This window comes from Tenrec ecaudatus, chromosome 2 (genome assembly GCF_050624435.1).
Source record: "Tenrec ecaudatus isolate mTenEca1 chromosome 2, mTenEca1.hap1, whole genome shotgun sequence".
Lineage (NCBI taxonomy): Eukaryota > Metazoa > Chordata > Mammalia > Afrosoricida > Tenrecidae > Tenrec > Tenrec ecaudatus.
In genome coordinates, this window is record NC_134531.1 from 42,563,473 (window position 1) to 42,580,228 (window position 16,756).

A 16,756-nucleotide genomic window follows, 5' to 3' on the forward strand; every position below is an offset into this window, starting at 1 on the left:
ATACAATTCAATAATTTCTACCTGTACATTTCAACAATATTTCCTACATGCATCAAGTTGTGCAATCATTCTTACACTGTGTTCTGACTGGCCCTCCTCCATGAACATAAACTCACCACCTACATTTCCTATTTGTTTTTCCAGTTTCTGTTGTCAATTTGATCCCATATAGACTTTAAAAGGACATAATACTTAAGGAAGACTTTCATTATTAGTGTGAATTCTGGCCTCAGGCATAACAATGATTAGGAGGATGGTGAGAGACCAGGAAGCATTCTATTGTTCTATTATACCTAAGGCCCCTCTGAGCCAGAACCAACCTGATAACACCTAACAGCAACGACAGTTATTTAACTTGAAGAAGGTTTCTGAGGATATTGTTAGTTTTAGCCTAAAAAATATTTCAGGAGGATGGTTTCAGGGATTAATCCAATGTTGGTGGCTCCAGAAAATTGTTATTCCATTTATTACAATTTTTAATTGTGTTCTGCATGTCCCTCACTTTGATCAGAACTCTTATACAGAATCTTTAATCAAAACAGACATTAATTGGGCTCTTTAAAAATCTTAAGTCTTCCAACTGCACACCCTTACTGAGGTGTTGTGGGGAGGAGATGAGCCAGTCAGGGTTCAGGGTAGCAACGATGAAACATATAACTTTCCTCTAGTTCTTAAATGCTTCCTCCCCACACTATCATGATCCCAATTCTACCTTACAAATCTGGCTAGAACAGATGATGTACATTGGTACAGATAGCAACTGGAAACATAAGGAATCCAGGACAGATGACTCTTTCAGGACCAGTGGTGAGAGTGGCGATGCCTGGAGGGTGGAGGGAATGTGGGGTAGAAAGGGGGAACCGATTACAAGAATCTATGTATAGCCTCCTCCCTGGGGGGTGGACAACAGAGAAGAGGGTGGGGGGAGACATAACATATGAAAAATAATAATTGATGAATTATGAAGGGTTCATGAGGTAGGGGGGAGTGGGGAGGGAAGGGGGAAATGAGCAGCTGATAGTAAGGACTCAAGTAGAAGGCAAATGTTTTGAGAATGATGATGGCAACAGATGTACGTATGTGCTTGACACAATGGATGGATGTGTGGATTGTGCTAAGAATTGTGCGAGCCCCCTATAAAATGATTTTTTTAAAATCTTAACTCTTCATTGATGTTGGTTATCTCAATTAATTAATTAAAAACCTTTCAGATTTGTTCAGTGGAAGAATGCTTAGATGTTGTTTTTTGTTTGTTTGTTTGTTTGTTTTGGGGGGAGTCAAATATGTCCTTAAGTTGAAAAGAAGACCTGCATGAGGAAGATTTTTTCTACTCAAAGACTATAAAATGTTGAGCAGTTTCATCGCTTGTCAAAGTGTGTGAAATTCAATAAAATCAGATTAGAACATATTTTAATTGAAGAAGATTGTTACTGAAAGCATTGGTGCACACAATGCCAGTAGTAGTATGTTTTGGTTTTAGACTTCTGAGTTAAAATGTCACGTACATCACCTAACCCTTTGTGAAATGTCAAACGTAGAGATCTTTTTCGGATTGTCTCTCTTTCTACTGCACCTACATGTCCACACTTCAGCTGCATTTCTGTGGCTGATATAAGAACTGGGATGACTAAGGCATTCTGGGTACAAGACTTGTCTCTGCTACTTACTGTGTGACCTTAGGCAAGCCATTTCATTTCTAAAAGCCATAAGTTCCCTCAATTGTAAAGCAGAAATATTGCATGATTGATAATGGCAACAAGTAGACTACCTGCTCAGTTGGAATCGTGTGGTGATATTTTAACCCACATCGATTTCAATAGCACCTCAATATCGCCTCCAAGCCCTCTGGCAACACCTCTGATTGGAACTGCAGAACAGAAAGACTTTAGACCGTCTGACAACTGAGAACAGACTCTGGGTTCCTGCCTGCTGATGGTTTTTTAGGAGAATTGTACTATTGCTACACACATCTAAGTCTCTGTGAACAAAAGGAGGCCTAAAGAGGAGCCCGAACAATGGAATAAATTTAAATGTATGATTAAAGTACATTAAGAGCTAAAAAATGTTGTTTGACAGTTTCGAAAAAAGTTAAACAGCAGTTACATTCCTAAGTATGCATCCAGAAAACTCTAAAGAAGGGACTCACAACAAATGCTTGCATATCAATGTTTATTAAAGCACAACTTACATTATCCAAAGGGTGGAAAAAACATCAGTGTCCATCAATAGACAAATGGAGAAACAAAATATGGTCTGTATATACAATGGAATATTATTCAGTCATAAAGAGAAACAAAGTTCTGAAACATATTGCAATGTGCATGAAACTTGAAAACATTATCCTAAGTGAACTACCTCAAACACCAAATAACAAGTATTGTAGGATTCATTTAAATGAAATATCTAGAATAAGCAAATGCATAGACACAAAGGCCATACGTGGTTATCAGAAACTGGACAGAGGAGGGAACAGAGTTAGTTTAATGGACACTGGGTTTCTCTTAGGAGTGGTGACAAAATTTTGGAAGTATCAGTGTGATGTTGCATGTATCATAAATGTAATTAATGTCACTGAGTTGTGATTTAAATAAAAATAGTTAAAATGGAAAATTTTGCGTTACATATATTTTGTCACTGTGTCCTCAAATATATTGTAAATCCTTTAGTTGGACATATGGCCTTGGTGATAGAAACGAAGCTGGAGGTCACACGATAGGATTTTGCAAGACCAACAACTTCTTCATTGCAAGTAGTTTTTCAACAACACAGGCCTGGCCAGATAGAATAAACACATTGACTCCATCTATGGGGAGAGGTGATGGAGAAGGGCAATATTAACAATCAAAACCAAGCCAAGGGCAGACAGTGGAACAGTCAATTGCTCGTGTGTAAGTTGAAGTTGAAGAAAATTAAAACATGTCCACTAACACGAACCAAAATACAATGTTGAGTATACCCTATCTGAAATTTGGGAGTATATCAAGGATACATTTAACTCGTGGAACAATAATGAGAGAAGACCTGACAAACTCTGGGTGGCACCACGAACATCATACATGAAGAAAGCTGAAAGGTCACTAAAAAGAAAGACCAAAGTGGACAACCGAAGAGCCCCGAAACTTGCTCTGAACATAGAATAGCTGATGCAAGTGAAAGAATGGTGAAAAGCTGGGAAGGAAAAGTCAGAGGTCAAGGTCAGCTTGAAAAGACAAGGAAAGGTGCTCTAACACAATGTGCCAAAGGCTGGGGTTAGAAAGCCAAAAAGAAAGCCGATGTTTAGCATTCCTCAAGCTGAAAGAAGTGAAGAAACATTTAAACCCCGAGTCTCAATACTGAAGATTTCTAAGGGCAAAATAGTGAATTACGTGTGAAGCACCAAAAGATGATGGAGGGAATATGAAGAGTCACTACATCAAAAAGAACTGGATAACATTGGACCATTTCAGAAGATTGCACATGATCAAGAACCAGCGGTACTAAAGGAAAAAGTCCAAGCTGCACTGAGGGAATCAGCGAAAAACAAGGCTTCAGGAACTGATGGAATCCCAACTGAAACATGCCCACAAGCTAACGCGGTATTGGAAGCATTCACTAGTCTATTTCAAGAAATATGGAAGAAGGCTATCTGGTCAACTGACTAAAAGAGATCCATATTTGTGTCCATTTTAAAGAAAGGCAACCCAAAAGGATGTAGAAATCATCAAGCAATGTCAATACTATACAATGGAAGTTGAAAACAATGAAACAATGGTTGCAGCAGTACATCAACAGAGAGCTGCAAGAAATTCAGGCTGTATGGATTCAGAAGAGGTCACGAAATGAGGAATATCATTATTCATGTAAGATGGGTCGGAGAATGTGCCACTAAATATAAGACTATGCTTACTTGAATTTAGCTGACTATACAGTCGTTTGATTGTGTGAATCATAACAAACTGTGAATAATATTGAGAAGAATGGCAATTCCAAAATACTCAATTGTGTCCATGTGCAATCTGATCAAGAGGCAGCCATCTGAACAGAGTAAGGGTATACTGCCTGGCTTAAAATCAGGACAGGTGTGTGCCTGGGCTGTCAGTACCTTTTCACCGTACTTATTCCATCTGAACACTGAGCAGACAATCTGAGAAGCTAGACTCTATGAAGGAGAATTTGGCATCAGGAACGGAAGAAAGCCCATTAACAACCTGCAATACACAGGTGACACAATCTTGCTTGCTGGAAGTGAGACGGGCTTAAAGCACTTACTGAGGAAGATCAGAGGTGGACTCAAGATCAAAGATGGGTTACAACTCAATGTAATGTAAACAAAACAAAAAATCCTCAAAACTGAACCAATCGGTAACATCATGATAAATGGATGATAGAGTTTGAAGTTGCCAAGAATTTCATTTTACTTAGATTCACAATCAACACCCATGGAAGCAGCCATCCAAAAAATCAAATGATGTACCTCACTGGGCAAATGTGCTGCGTGCACACACACAAAAAGATGATCTAATCTGTGAACTCTCACCTAATTTACAATAAAAATTCTTTTAAAGGATGAAACTAATTTTCATGTTAAAGCCAATTTAATCTAATTTAGCCACCAAGTACCATTTCAGCATTTAAAATATTTAAAATCAGGAATAAAAATACAACAACAAAGTGTTAAAGAACAGTGATGTCACTTTGAGGACTAACATGCATCTAACCAAAGTATTTTTAATCGCCTTCTGTGTATCTGAAAGCTTGACAATGAATAAGGAGACCAGGCACTGCATGAAGAATGAGCAAATCTATCTTGGAAGAAGTACAACCAGGATGCTGTTTAAGAGATAGAACGGTCAGATTTCAGCTCATGAACCTTGGACATGTAATCAGGAGGAGCCGGTTCTTGGTGAAAGGCATCATGCTTGGTAAAGCTGCGGGTCAGAGAAAAAGAAGACAACCCTTGATGAGATGGGTTGACTCAGTAGCTGCAACAGTGGACTCACACAAAGCAGTGCTTGTTGCGATGGCCCTGAGCCGGGCCTGTTTTTCTGCATGTTCTGCCACAAACAAGGATGCTGCAATAGACTCCAACGCATTTTAAAGTGATATTCCGCTTACCTGTCTCTTTCTACAAAATAAATGATAGCATCCAAATGCGATGCAATAAGAACACAAATTTATGTAGGAGGCATTCTTTCCAAAACTGTTAAATCTGAATCTGAAGAAACAATCAGACAAGCTCATAAGGTTTCAGCCTAGGCTCCTTTAAGAAGGTCTGTGTTGTGAAAAGAAAGAAAAAAAAAAGAGAGCAACAGAGACAGAGACATTAGTAGTTTAAAAGATACTAAAAAGATACAGCAGTAAAATGAAATTATACAGGTTGATTGGTTCCTGGCTTGGTTAAAAACAACAACAAAAGCAACATCAAATCTAAAGTGCTCTGGGAACAGCTGGGGAAATTTTAATATGGCTTCCATGTTTATTTGATAAAATTGTTAGTTTTTATTTGTAAAATAAATATTTAGGACAAGGTCCTAGTTCTTGGGGGATGGCAACTTATAGCACAACTAAAAAGAACTTATAGGTGGAGTGTCACGGAACCTGCAACCTATTTTCAAATGATTGAGAAAATAATGTGGCAAAGTCTTAATAATGATTAATCTAGAGAAGTTATATAGGTACTCATTGTACCATTTTTTCAACTTCTTTGTAGTTCGTGAGGGGAATTCATAAGAAAATGCTGAAGAAATTATATCAGTATATTATATTTAAAAATACGATCTAAAGATTATTTTTCCATTTTGTTTCAAGTTGTATCTATTATTAGTTATATGGGTCTACTATAGCACTGTTCTTTGAAAAGAAAACAGCATTTTGCTTCACCCTGTTGGATTGCAGCAAGTAGCATTGCAAATGGAAAGTATATAGTCACCCATCCTATGTTTACTTCAGGAACCACCTCTGCAGACTAATCTAATAAGGCATCCTATGGCCATGTGCTTCGTGTTTCTCCTGTTTCCTGGTCTTCTTGCTGTGGTGACTCTTCTTAAGGCAAATGTTGCCTTTAGAATTTCTCTTGGTTGCTTGTGCTTGCATCCAATGCTTAACAGTATGACTGTGTGGGCTGACACAGATTCTTCTGCGCCTGACACGAAGACTGACAAAAGAGGGAAGAAAACATTACCGAGAGAAGACCCAAATGCAAAAAAATCCGAACGACTTATACAGGCAGTCTCCACTTACTCAAGTGTGTTCTTAGAGACTGATTCCTAAAGCCGAGCGCCATATGGTTAAATTTGACCTAACATGCCTTGCTGCCTGAAGTTCCTTAGACATCAACAAAAAGGAGGAGAAGGGGCAGGAATATGAAAAGGAAAAGAGGAGGAGGAGGAGGAGGAGGAGGAGGAGGAGGAAGAGGAGGAGGAGGAGGAGGAAAGAGAAAGCTGGAGCCAGGGGAGGAAGACAAAAAGAAACAGGAGGAGGAAGAAACAAGACAGAGTCTGCACCTTTGGCTTGTATTGTGCTCTTTGGCTTTGCTTGTCCATATTAGGAAGTATCTCAGAGGAGTCATGTCACTGGAGGTCACCCTCTTGAAGTTGTGATATATGTTTTTTTTTATATATGAAACCCAGGATTGATTAACTTATAGAGACTGCAAGTAGAATAAGGGTTGGAGGGGGGGGAGGGTAGGGGGTTCAGAGGTGGAGGGGTGGTGAAGGGGAGGCAATGTCAGAGTCCATATAGAAAAAGAATGTTTGGAAACTGATTGTGGTAGCAATTGTACAATTATGCCCGATGTGTTTAAACTATGGAATGATGTGTGTTAATAATAAAAATAACATTTGGGGGTGGGGAGATGGGAAAAAAAGAAGAAAGGGGAGGAGGAGGAGGAAGAGGAGGGAGAAGAAGAATCAAGTGAAAATAATTCTCTTCCCTGACCCCAAGTTCCAGTCAACAAAATAAAGTGAATCCTTACTACCATGTTAAATATATCCTCCTTTACATAGTTTTTCCAGACTCTCAGCTAAATACCCTCTTGTCTCCATTGAGTCTTAATGTTGCTGGTTACCTCTTCATTTTTATAATCATCTTATTGAGAGCTCTTACAGATATCATAACATTCCATAGTTCAATCACGTCAAGCAGTAATGTAAAATTGCTACCACAATCATTTTCAAACCATTTTTTTTCTTCTTGAACTCCTTGATATCAGGTCCCTTTTATTCCCCCTCCCCGCTGCACCCTACCACCCAGGAACCTTATTATTTTTTTTTATTCCCTATAATCGTTTTTTGCCATATCTTACAAAATCCAATATATCTATTCAAATATAATTCTGTTGTTTGATCCCATCAAGTGGGGTTATACGGTCATCAATGCCATAAGCTCCCTATTCCTCCCTCTCTCCCCCCACCCCCTTCTCATACCCTTTCTTAGCTAAAGAACTAGAGGATATTTATGTGGTTCATCAGTCTATACTGCACCCTGGATTTATCAGCCTTCCCTGTGGCCCTTCTGAGAGGGACTGTCCAATAATTTTACAGGTGGATTTTGGGTCTCCACAAAATCCTCACCCCTTCACATTGATTTCATTGCTTGTTTTTGAACTTCTAATACCTCGTCTCGTCGACACCTCATGAATCACATGGGCTGGTGTGCTTCTTCCATATGGGCTTTGTAGTTTCCCTGTTAGATGGCTGCTTGTTCAACTATAAGCTTTAAGAACCCAGACACTATATCTTTTAATAGCCAAGCACCATTAGCTTTCTTCACCATATTTGCTTATGCACTCATCGTCAGCAATCATGTCAGGGAGGTGAGTATCATACATTACCATATTATTAGAACAAACCCTTCCTGTACTGAGGTAAGATTTAAGTAGGGACCTAAAGTGCTGGCTACCTCTCTTAACACTTAGCTTATTCTGTCTTTTGAGTACTTGGCTCATCCTTTCTACTGGAATTATGCTCCTAAAATGAGGAATATCTTTTTTAAAAATCATTTTATTGTGGGCTCATACAATTCTTATCACTATCCATACATCCATCAATTGTGTCAAGCGCATATGTACATTTGTTGCCGTCATCATTCTCAAAACATTTGCCTTCCACTTGAGCCCTTGAAAGTGTCTTGAAAAGGCTTTTTTCACTGTAGAAGTTCCATAAATAGTTATAGAAGTCCCATAAATGTAGATATAAAGAGACAATGGTTCAAAATAAGGATAGTTTAATTTTCAACAAAACAATTAAATCATTCCATTTGAAAGACATTCTCCTAACACTAAGATCTCTACCATATCTTACTTACTGATGAAGATCAAAGACTACAGAGGCTTTACTATGGATTATACCTCAATGTAAGGAAAAATAAATCCTCAAAACTGGACCAATAGAAAACATGATGGTAAATGGAGAAAAGATTGAAGTTGTCAAGGATTGGATCTCCAATCAATGCTCATGGAAGCAATGGTCAAGGAATCAAACGACATATTGAACTGAGCCATTCTGCTGCACAAGACCTTTTTAAAGTGCCTGGAAGAGGAAGGGTGTCACGTTAAATATGCTTCACAGAATCCATAGCCTTTTCATATGCCTCATTTTCGTGTGAATTTGGACAACGAATGAGGAATAGGAAAAGGTCTTTGTCCTGCGATTTTGGTGAAAAATATTGACAAGCAAATCTGTCTTGGAGAAGGTACAGCCAGAATGCTCCTTAGAAGCAAGAAGGGAGAGTCTTTGTCTCATGTACTTTGAACATAACACCAGGAGGGAGAAGTCCCTGGAGAAGGACTTCGTGTTTGGTAAAGAGTCCGAGTAAAAGTGGAAGATCCTCTGTTAGATGAATTGATGTAGTGCTGCAACAAGGGGCTCAACACCCCAAACCCAAACACACTGCCCCTGAGTCGATTCTGACTCGATAGGGCAGGGTTGAGACGGTAACTCTTTACGGAGTAGAAAGCTCCATCTTTCTCCCGCAAAGGAACTGGTGGCTTAAAACTGCTGACCTCATTGTTAAGCAGCCCAGCACTTAACTACTATGCCACCAGGACTCCGGCCAAGGGGCTCAGTCATAACAATAATTGTGAGGGTGGGACAAGTCCACGACAGCGTCACTATGGAGCAGGACAGACTTAATGGCACCTAGCAATAACATAGCACATTTTCTAATTGGTTTTCATTTTCATTTGGGAAGGCAGGATCATAGAGCAGCATTACCAGTTGCTGTTGATTAGAAGAATTTCTTGCCACAATAGATAGCCTGGGGTTTAACTCCCCATCAGGCCCTCGCTGTCATCAATTCAATTCCAACACATAGCAACCTTATCGGACGAAGTAGAATTTCCCCCGTGGGTTTCTGAGATGATAAATCTCTATGGGAGTAGAAAGCCTCATCTTTCTTCCATGGAGCTGCTGGTGGTTTTGAACTACAGGGCGTGCCGTTCGCAGCCCAATGTGTAATCTACTCCAATAGGGGTTGGCCAGCTTTTGAGACAGAAAAGTCAATCCTGTCCCTCAAAACAATTAAAAAATCATTGGAGGGCCATAAATATATTTCTGTACAAAGAAATAAAATCCCTATTACTTGAAAAATATCCCTTAATTTTTTTATAAATGAAACTATGATAGTGTTATTTTCATTTTCAATTTTACTTCAGAGCCATGTACATAGTGAAAGAGCCCCATATGCCTTGCGAGTCACCCCTGCACCACTCTATCAGGGCTCCGCACCAGGCCCTTGTCTCGTCATCTCTTAGATCCTCCTGACAAGGTTATGGGGAAGAGTGCTGGCTCCTAAGAAACCGTTAGACTGACCACTAGACGCCTTCTGCACACACAGGTAGCTCGAGACAACCTGATAGCCGCAGAGGGGTGATCCTGTCCAAGAGACTCCAATTCTGATGGGTCCATGAACTCTGTCCCATTAAACACAACAGCCCTTCACAACCACTTTTGAAAAAACACTCTCGTTTCCCACATGATTTAATTGAACAACCCCATATTTTCCTCCCAATGGATAAAATCTATGCCATTCAAGGCATCTCCGGCCTGTGCCCAGGATAAACAACTTTGCATTGTATTTCATCATCGAAGCAACCAGATGCTCTTTAATGAAGTTACTGCAGAGAGGTTCAAACAAGGAAAGTGCTGTCATGCATCGGAAACGACAAGGACCATTCATGCCGTGTGAAACAAGGGGCCTGTTTTTCAGCAGAAGGAAACAAATAAGAAACCTAGTGAGTTACTGTATAATAATCAGTTGTGATTCTGTATAGATGGACTTGGGAATTAAATCTTCACCATGTGTGCTGAATACAGAAAAACTTCCTTAAATTTTAAAATTTAAGGGATAAAGTTGTGCATCCTCTGCAGTAAAAGAGTTTGAAAACAAGAGAGCCTTTCTGGGATGTTGGATGTCAGAAAACAGGAAAACAAGAAGAAAGCATTACTTGTGATTAAAAAATCCCACATAGTCAATTTTCATGTTGAGAACCAGATCAGAAATACTCTGTAGTTTTCAGCTTTCTTAGAAGCACAGAGAGGTTGATTTATAAACTGGCCCTTGAATAGGTATTGTTAGGTTCATGCGATCTGTTTTATAAGCGTACAAACTCACTGCCATTGAGCCGATTCCTACTCCCAGGGGCCCTCTAGGACAGGGGAGAACTGCCCCTGTGGTTTCTGAGACTGTCACTCTACAGAACCAGAAAGCCTCATCTTTCTCCTGCGTTGGCTTTATAGTTTATCCTTAATTAAAGTGGAGTCATTTTTAAAATGAAGGCATATTTCTGCTTATTTTCCCTTATCAAAGTGAGGAGGGCTTGGATCATTTCTGTTCCTATACATTTTAGTTTACTACTTTCCTGTTTATTGGGAGCAAACTCTTTTGAAAACCTGTTATCCGTTGAGATAGTTAATGTTTATTGTGCCAACCTGGCCCATAAACACCTGTGGAGTAAATTGAAGGGCGGAGGGATAAATGGCTCCGTGAGCCTCGCCTTTCTAGTTCTCGGGTCTCTTGCTTTGTGGTGCTCAGACCAGGGCTCAGCTGTCTTAGCCAGTTCCCTGCTTCAGCTGGCAAGGCTCACTTTTTGCAAGACATCCCCAAGGAGAAGCCGCGTGGACCTACCCTGATGCAACCCTGAGCGCTGGAGCAGCCGTGTGGAGATGCCTGCCAGCACTTAGGTGCTTACACACTCATGGACTTGGTTTTCCCCCTGCAGTCGGCATCATAGTGTGTGTTTTGTGAGATGGAGGAGGACTTTGTGGATTGGTGTCAGACATATGGGTTAGTGTTGGACTTGTGTACTTGGGCAGCACTGGGTTGGGATGTTTTCTTGCTGTGCACTTGCCCTTTATATAAAACTCTCTCATACATATAAGTTTCTGTGGATTTGTTTCTCTAACGTACCCAGACTAACACATCCATAGTGTTCCCTTTATAATCCTCAGAATCTTTCTCATCACCTCAGACACACAGAAACGTCCACTAGCTCTCCCCCTGTGTCTCCATGGGAGTACCACAGGCGCCCCGACAAGTTCTGAGGGCTTTTTCATTCCAAGGGGACACATGCCAGAGATGTGAAAGGAATTGAGAAGACTTGGGTGGGGGTGTTTCTGAGAGCAGCCAGGGCAACTTCAGACAGATGTAGCTCAGCTATGTCAACTTGACACAGGCATCCAGATGTTTCCAGTAACTTTGAGCATTGTCTATCCATGAACAAGCTATGACTTTTTCACTCTAAAACTATTATTAGATTGCTGTTGTAAGGCGCTGGTAAGTTAGTTTCAACTCATAGTGACCACATGTACAACAGAACAAACACTACCTGGTTCTGGGCCATCTTCATAATCACCACTGCGTTTGAGCCTACCGTTTGCACCCCTAAGTTGTTGCAGCCATTAAGTCAGTCTTTCTCATTGAAGATGTCCCTCCTTATCACTGACACTCTACCAAGCAAGATAGGCTTCTCCAGAGACCGGTCCCTCCTGATAATACATCCCAAGTGTGTGAAATGAAGTCTCGCAATCATGACTTCTAAAGAGCATTCTGGCAATTCTTCTCTCCACACTGATTTGTTCACTCTTCTGGCAGCCCAAGGCAAGCTTAACATTCTTCACCAACACCACACTTCAAAGGCATCTGCGATAGTTTATTGTGCCAGCCTGGCTGATAAACACAAGTAGGATTAACTGAAGGGCAGAGGGATAAATGGCTCGGTGAGCCTCACCTTGCTTGTTCTGTGCCTCAGTTTAAAGGGGTACACTACCTGTGGGATGCCTAGCCTGTGGACTGTGTCGGTCGCTGTAAGTTGAGGTCCCTTTAAGCCCACACAATTGGAATGGTCATCTCTGGAGCTGGGGACCGACAGTTGATGACAGTTGGGGACCTGCCTTGCTGTTTGCTGCCTGGATATATATAGCCCAGCTCTCTCTACAGAAGGGGACTGGCAACTGGCGGCTCTCAAGCCTTAAAGGACTGCTAGTGTCTCACTGCTTTATAGTTTAACTGTTAATTTCTTGTATTATCTATCTGTATATAATTTAACGGTTCATTTCTTATATTATATATCTATCTTTATAAATATATTTATATATAATTACTAGCAATCTGGTTTGTCTCTCTAGAGAACTCTGTCCAACACAGCATCCATCCCTCTTCTGTCTTCCTTCTAGCTTTTCAGGTATAGCAATAGACTGAAAATGCCATGGCTTGGATCAGGCATAACGTTAGTCTTCAAAGTGACGTGCTTACTCTTGGACACTTAAAAAAAATCATTTTATTGGGGGCTCATACAACTCTTATTACAATCTATACATCCATCCATTGTGTCAAGCACATTTATATATTTGTTGCCCTCATCATTCTCAAAACATTCTCTTTCTATTTGAGCCCTTGGTATCAGCTCCTCATTTTCCCCCTCCTTCCCCCACCCTCACGAACCCTTGATAATTTATAAATTAATATCATTTTTTCATGTCTTACACTGTCTGCTGTCTCCCTTCACCCACTTTTCTGTTGTCAGTCCCCTAGTGAGGGGGTTATATGTAGATAAATGTGATCAGTTTCCCTTTTCTCCCCCATATTCCCCTTACCCTCCTGGTATGCTACTCTCATTATTGGCCCTGAAGGGCTTTTCTCTCCTTGATTCCCCGTGTTTTCAGCTCTTACCTATACTAGTGTTCATTATCTGGTCTAGCCAGATTTGTAAAGTAGAATTGCGATCATGATAGTGGGGGTGGGGATGGAGGAAGCATTCAAGAACTAGAGAAAACTTATATGTTTTATCGGTGCTATACTGCATCCTGACTAGCTTGTCTCCTCCCCGAAACCCTTCTGTAAGGGGATGTCCAGTTGCCTAAATATGGGCTTTGGGTCTCCACTTCGCACTCCCCGCCTCATTCACAATGATATGATACTTTTTGTTCTTTAAAGCCTGATACCTGATCCTATCGATACCTTGTGATCACACAAGCTGGTGTGCTTCTTCCATGTGGGCTTTGTTTTTTCTCAGCTAGATGGCTGCTTGTTTACCTCCAAGCCTTTAAGACCCCCAGATGCTATATCTTTTGATAGCCAGGCTCCATCAGCTTTCTTCACTACATTAGCTTATGCACCACTTTGTCTTCAGCAATCATGTCAGGAAGGTGAGCATCATGGAATGCCAGTTTAATAGAACAAAGTGTTCTTGCATTGAGGGAGTATTTGAGTAGAGGCCCAATGTCCATCTGCTACCTTAATACTAAACCTATAAATATATGCACATAGATCTATTTCCCCATCATCATATATAAATATATTTACATATGTGCATGCCTGGATTTAGACCTCTATAAATGCCCTTTGCCTCCTAGTTCTTTCCTCTATTTCCCTTTACTTTCTTCTTGTTGGACACTTTTAAATTATTGCTTGTTTGTTTTTCCAGCAGAGTTGCCCGATGCACCACATTGTTTGATTTTTTTATTGCTGTTTCCAATGAACAGATTGTAGATCAAAGTAAAATGAAATTCTTGACTTCTATTTTCCTCCATGTAATATAACATTATTTATTAGTACATTTGTGAAGATTTTTGTTTCATTTCTGTTGTGATGTAATCTACATTCATACTGAAGACTACAGTCTTGGATCTCCATCCATAAGCACTTTAAGCCCTCTCCACTTGCAGCAAGCAAGGTTGTGTGGCATGTTATGTTTGTCAATGAGTCTTCCTCGATCTCCTGATGCCATGTTCTTTATAGAATCCAGCTTCTAGGAGGATTTGCTTAACATTCAGATTAAATAAGTATGGTGTATGTACACAATCTTACAGCGTACATTTTCTGACTTTTTAAGTCAAACAGTATCTTCCTGTTCTTTTTGTATGATGCCTCTTGGTCTATGTACAGGTTCTACATGAGCACAAAATTATTAGTGCTATATAAAAGACTTACAGAAACGGAACTGTGTGTGCACTAAGGGAGTTTTCCCACAGAATATGGGCATCCCTTAGAAGGCACCTCATCAGTTTTATCATCCTCAAATTGCTTCAGGTTGCCTGGTTCACAATTACTAAGTCCACCTAAGTCCATGGATATGCAACAAGTTTGCTTGGATTGAGGAGATGCTGAGAGTTCTTTTTTTTTTGTCTTTTTTACAAAAGTTTATTCTTAAATGTACAGCAGGCTCCAAGACAACACTTCATTCTAACTATAAGTGGCAACAAAAGTTCTAGTAGGGAATCCAGATGTCTACACAGGAACGGGATCAAGAGCCATCATTGCCTCAGCCACCAAGAACAGCTCACTTTTTGCCAGATTTCTTAATTCCACCTGTGGCCAGGGGCCCCTTCCCGCGGCCTTCGCCTTTAGCTCCTCCCGTTTCTTTTGTTCTTCCTTCTGTTTCTGCTTGAAAGCCTTCTCTTCCTCGTCCACCTCCTTGTTCTGCTTCTTGGGTTGTTTCAGGGGCTTCTTCTTGCCACCTTCGCGGCCCGACATGGCGCCTGCCGCCGATGCTGAGAGTTCTTATTCTCCTTCATCCCACCTAGACACCAACATTTACAAAATATTTGAACCAGGAATTGTCTCCATCCCCAGCCACCCAGCTGACTGTGGGTCTTAAACTTTGTTAGAGATCAGATAATTCTGAGGAGCTTATAAGATCTTTTGTATTGTTTACCCTCAAAGAAATGATCACAACTTCTAAGCTAGAAACAAATGTATCCATGGGGTTTTCATACACCCCTCTTCTGAACTCCTAAGACCCCTTGTTTTAGAGCCCTCTGAAATGGAAAAAATGTGTATGAAATCCCATAGAATAGTCTGTGGAACCCAAATGGATTAGGAGTCCCCTGGAGCCTCCAGGAGCCTGTGGTCTGTTTTGCCACTCGGCCTTCCCGGCACACAGCAGGGTGCTTGGTAAATAGTCACTGAGTAAGAAACATTGATTGAATTAATTTAACTAAAAAACAAGACTCCCAAATAATTTAAGGGAGATCAGGCATAGGCAATGCAGGATCTATTTGCCGCCCAAAGAAAGAGGCAGCAACCGTTAAGTGTTAAAATCAGGACACTGTGGAGATGTTCAATATGATCTGAAGGTGCCCAGTGAAATGGGGCTTTTGGAAAGGATTGTATGATTAGTCTCACCATCAATTTTGAGAGCTCTTGGAGGGACACAGTGTTCTGAACTGAGATACCTGGCTTCACATCCTATTTCTATCACTCTCTAGCTGGTGACAGGAGGTGAGCTAGGTGGTCTTTCAGAGCCAGCTGTCTCCAATGAGGCACAGGGATCATTTCCATTAACCTTAGGGAATTTTTGCCAGAATTCAATGATTTGCTAAATGAACTCCAGGTTTTTGTTTTTTCCAGGAACAACGTATACTTTGAGGTTTGTTTTTCTTCAGCTTCTAATCTTTACATAGGCTTTGGAGGAGGTCGTGGGGCAGCACCTTCAGGTCTAAATTGAGGGGGGGGGGGTTAGGTCTTTCCGGGCTTCAGGTGACCGGTTCCAGACCACCTTGCTGTGAATGACACAATGCACACAGTCATGCAGCTTCACGAGCAACTTGGGAAGCACATATGCGTCTAAGACACTCGCTTCGGAATGTCTCTGACGGCCGCGGCCTCTACTATGTTTCTGAAGTCGAACTTTGTCATACCCTTGTCTTTGGGCCGCAGCGGGCGCAGTTCGTGCAGCGAATGGGCTGCACATGGCCACGGCCTTTCTTGGCACGGCGGTTGTTACGCCTTTTCTTTGTCATCATCTCGGAACCGAGAAAGCGAGAGAGCGAACTCCAGGCTTTAAAGCCTCGATGGAGCTGGGATAGGGATGATTATATTCACAACCAGCCACTATCCAGAATCCAATGCAGCGAGGATTGAATGGACCGCTTGTGGCAGGTGTAGACATCCCCACATTTCTTTTGAGGCTTATAGGGGGAATTAAAAAATGGAATTAAACTAAGACAATACAAATTTTCCACAAACTTTTTGAAGCCCCCCCCCATAATATGCTCCTGATTTTAAATAATCACAGAATGAAATGTACCAATCCACAGTTGAGAGTGCCTAAAAGAGTTTGTGAAAATTTTCCGCTATCCTTTAATTTGCCTGGGAAAAGTTAGAGATAAAGTCATAAAATAGAACCAAGTCTCCTTTGCTTTCTTTTTTCACTGATAATCCTCTTTCCTCTGCTTAGGGATGTCATTCATATCTCCAGGTGGAATAGAGAAAGCTCTTACCAGGCTCTGCAGGTCAGTGTGGGGCTTTCGACAGCCCCGCAGGGAGATTCTGTATTTAC

The 16,756-nt window shown here is 40.9% G+C and overlaps 1 protein-coding gene across 1 annotated transcript in view; it reads right to left on the reverse strand.

Moving 5' to 3' along the window:
• Positions 1-5,949: 5,949 nt before the first annotated feature.
• CCL28 (C-C motif chemokine ligand 28) overlaps positions 5,950-16,756 on the reverse strand; it is a 34,779-nt gene continuing 23,972 nt past the window's right edge. The window contains exon 3 of the mRNA XM_075542648.1: positions 5,950-6,133. Within this exon, the coding sequence (XP_075398763.1) occupies positions 5,950-6,133 (184 nt within the window). The remainder of the gene's footprint in view (positions 6,134-16,756) is intronic.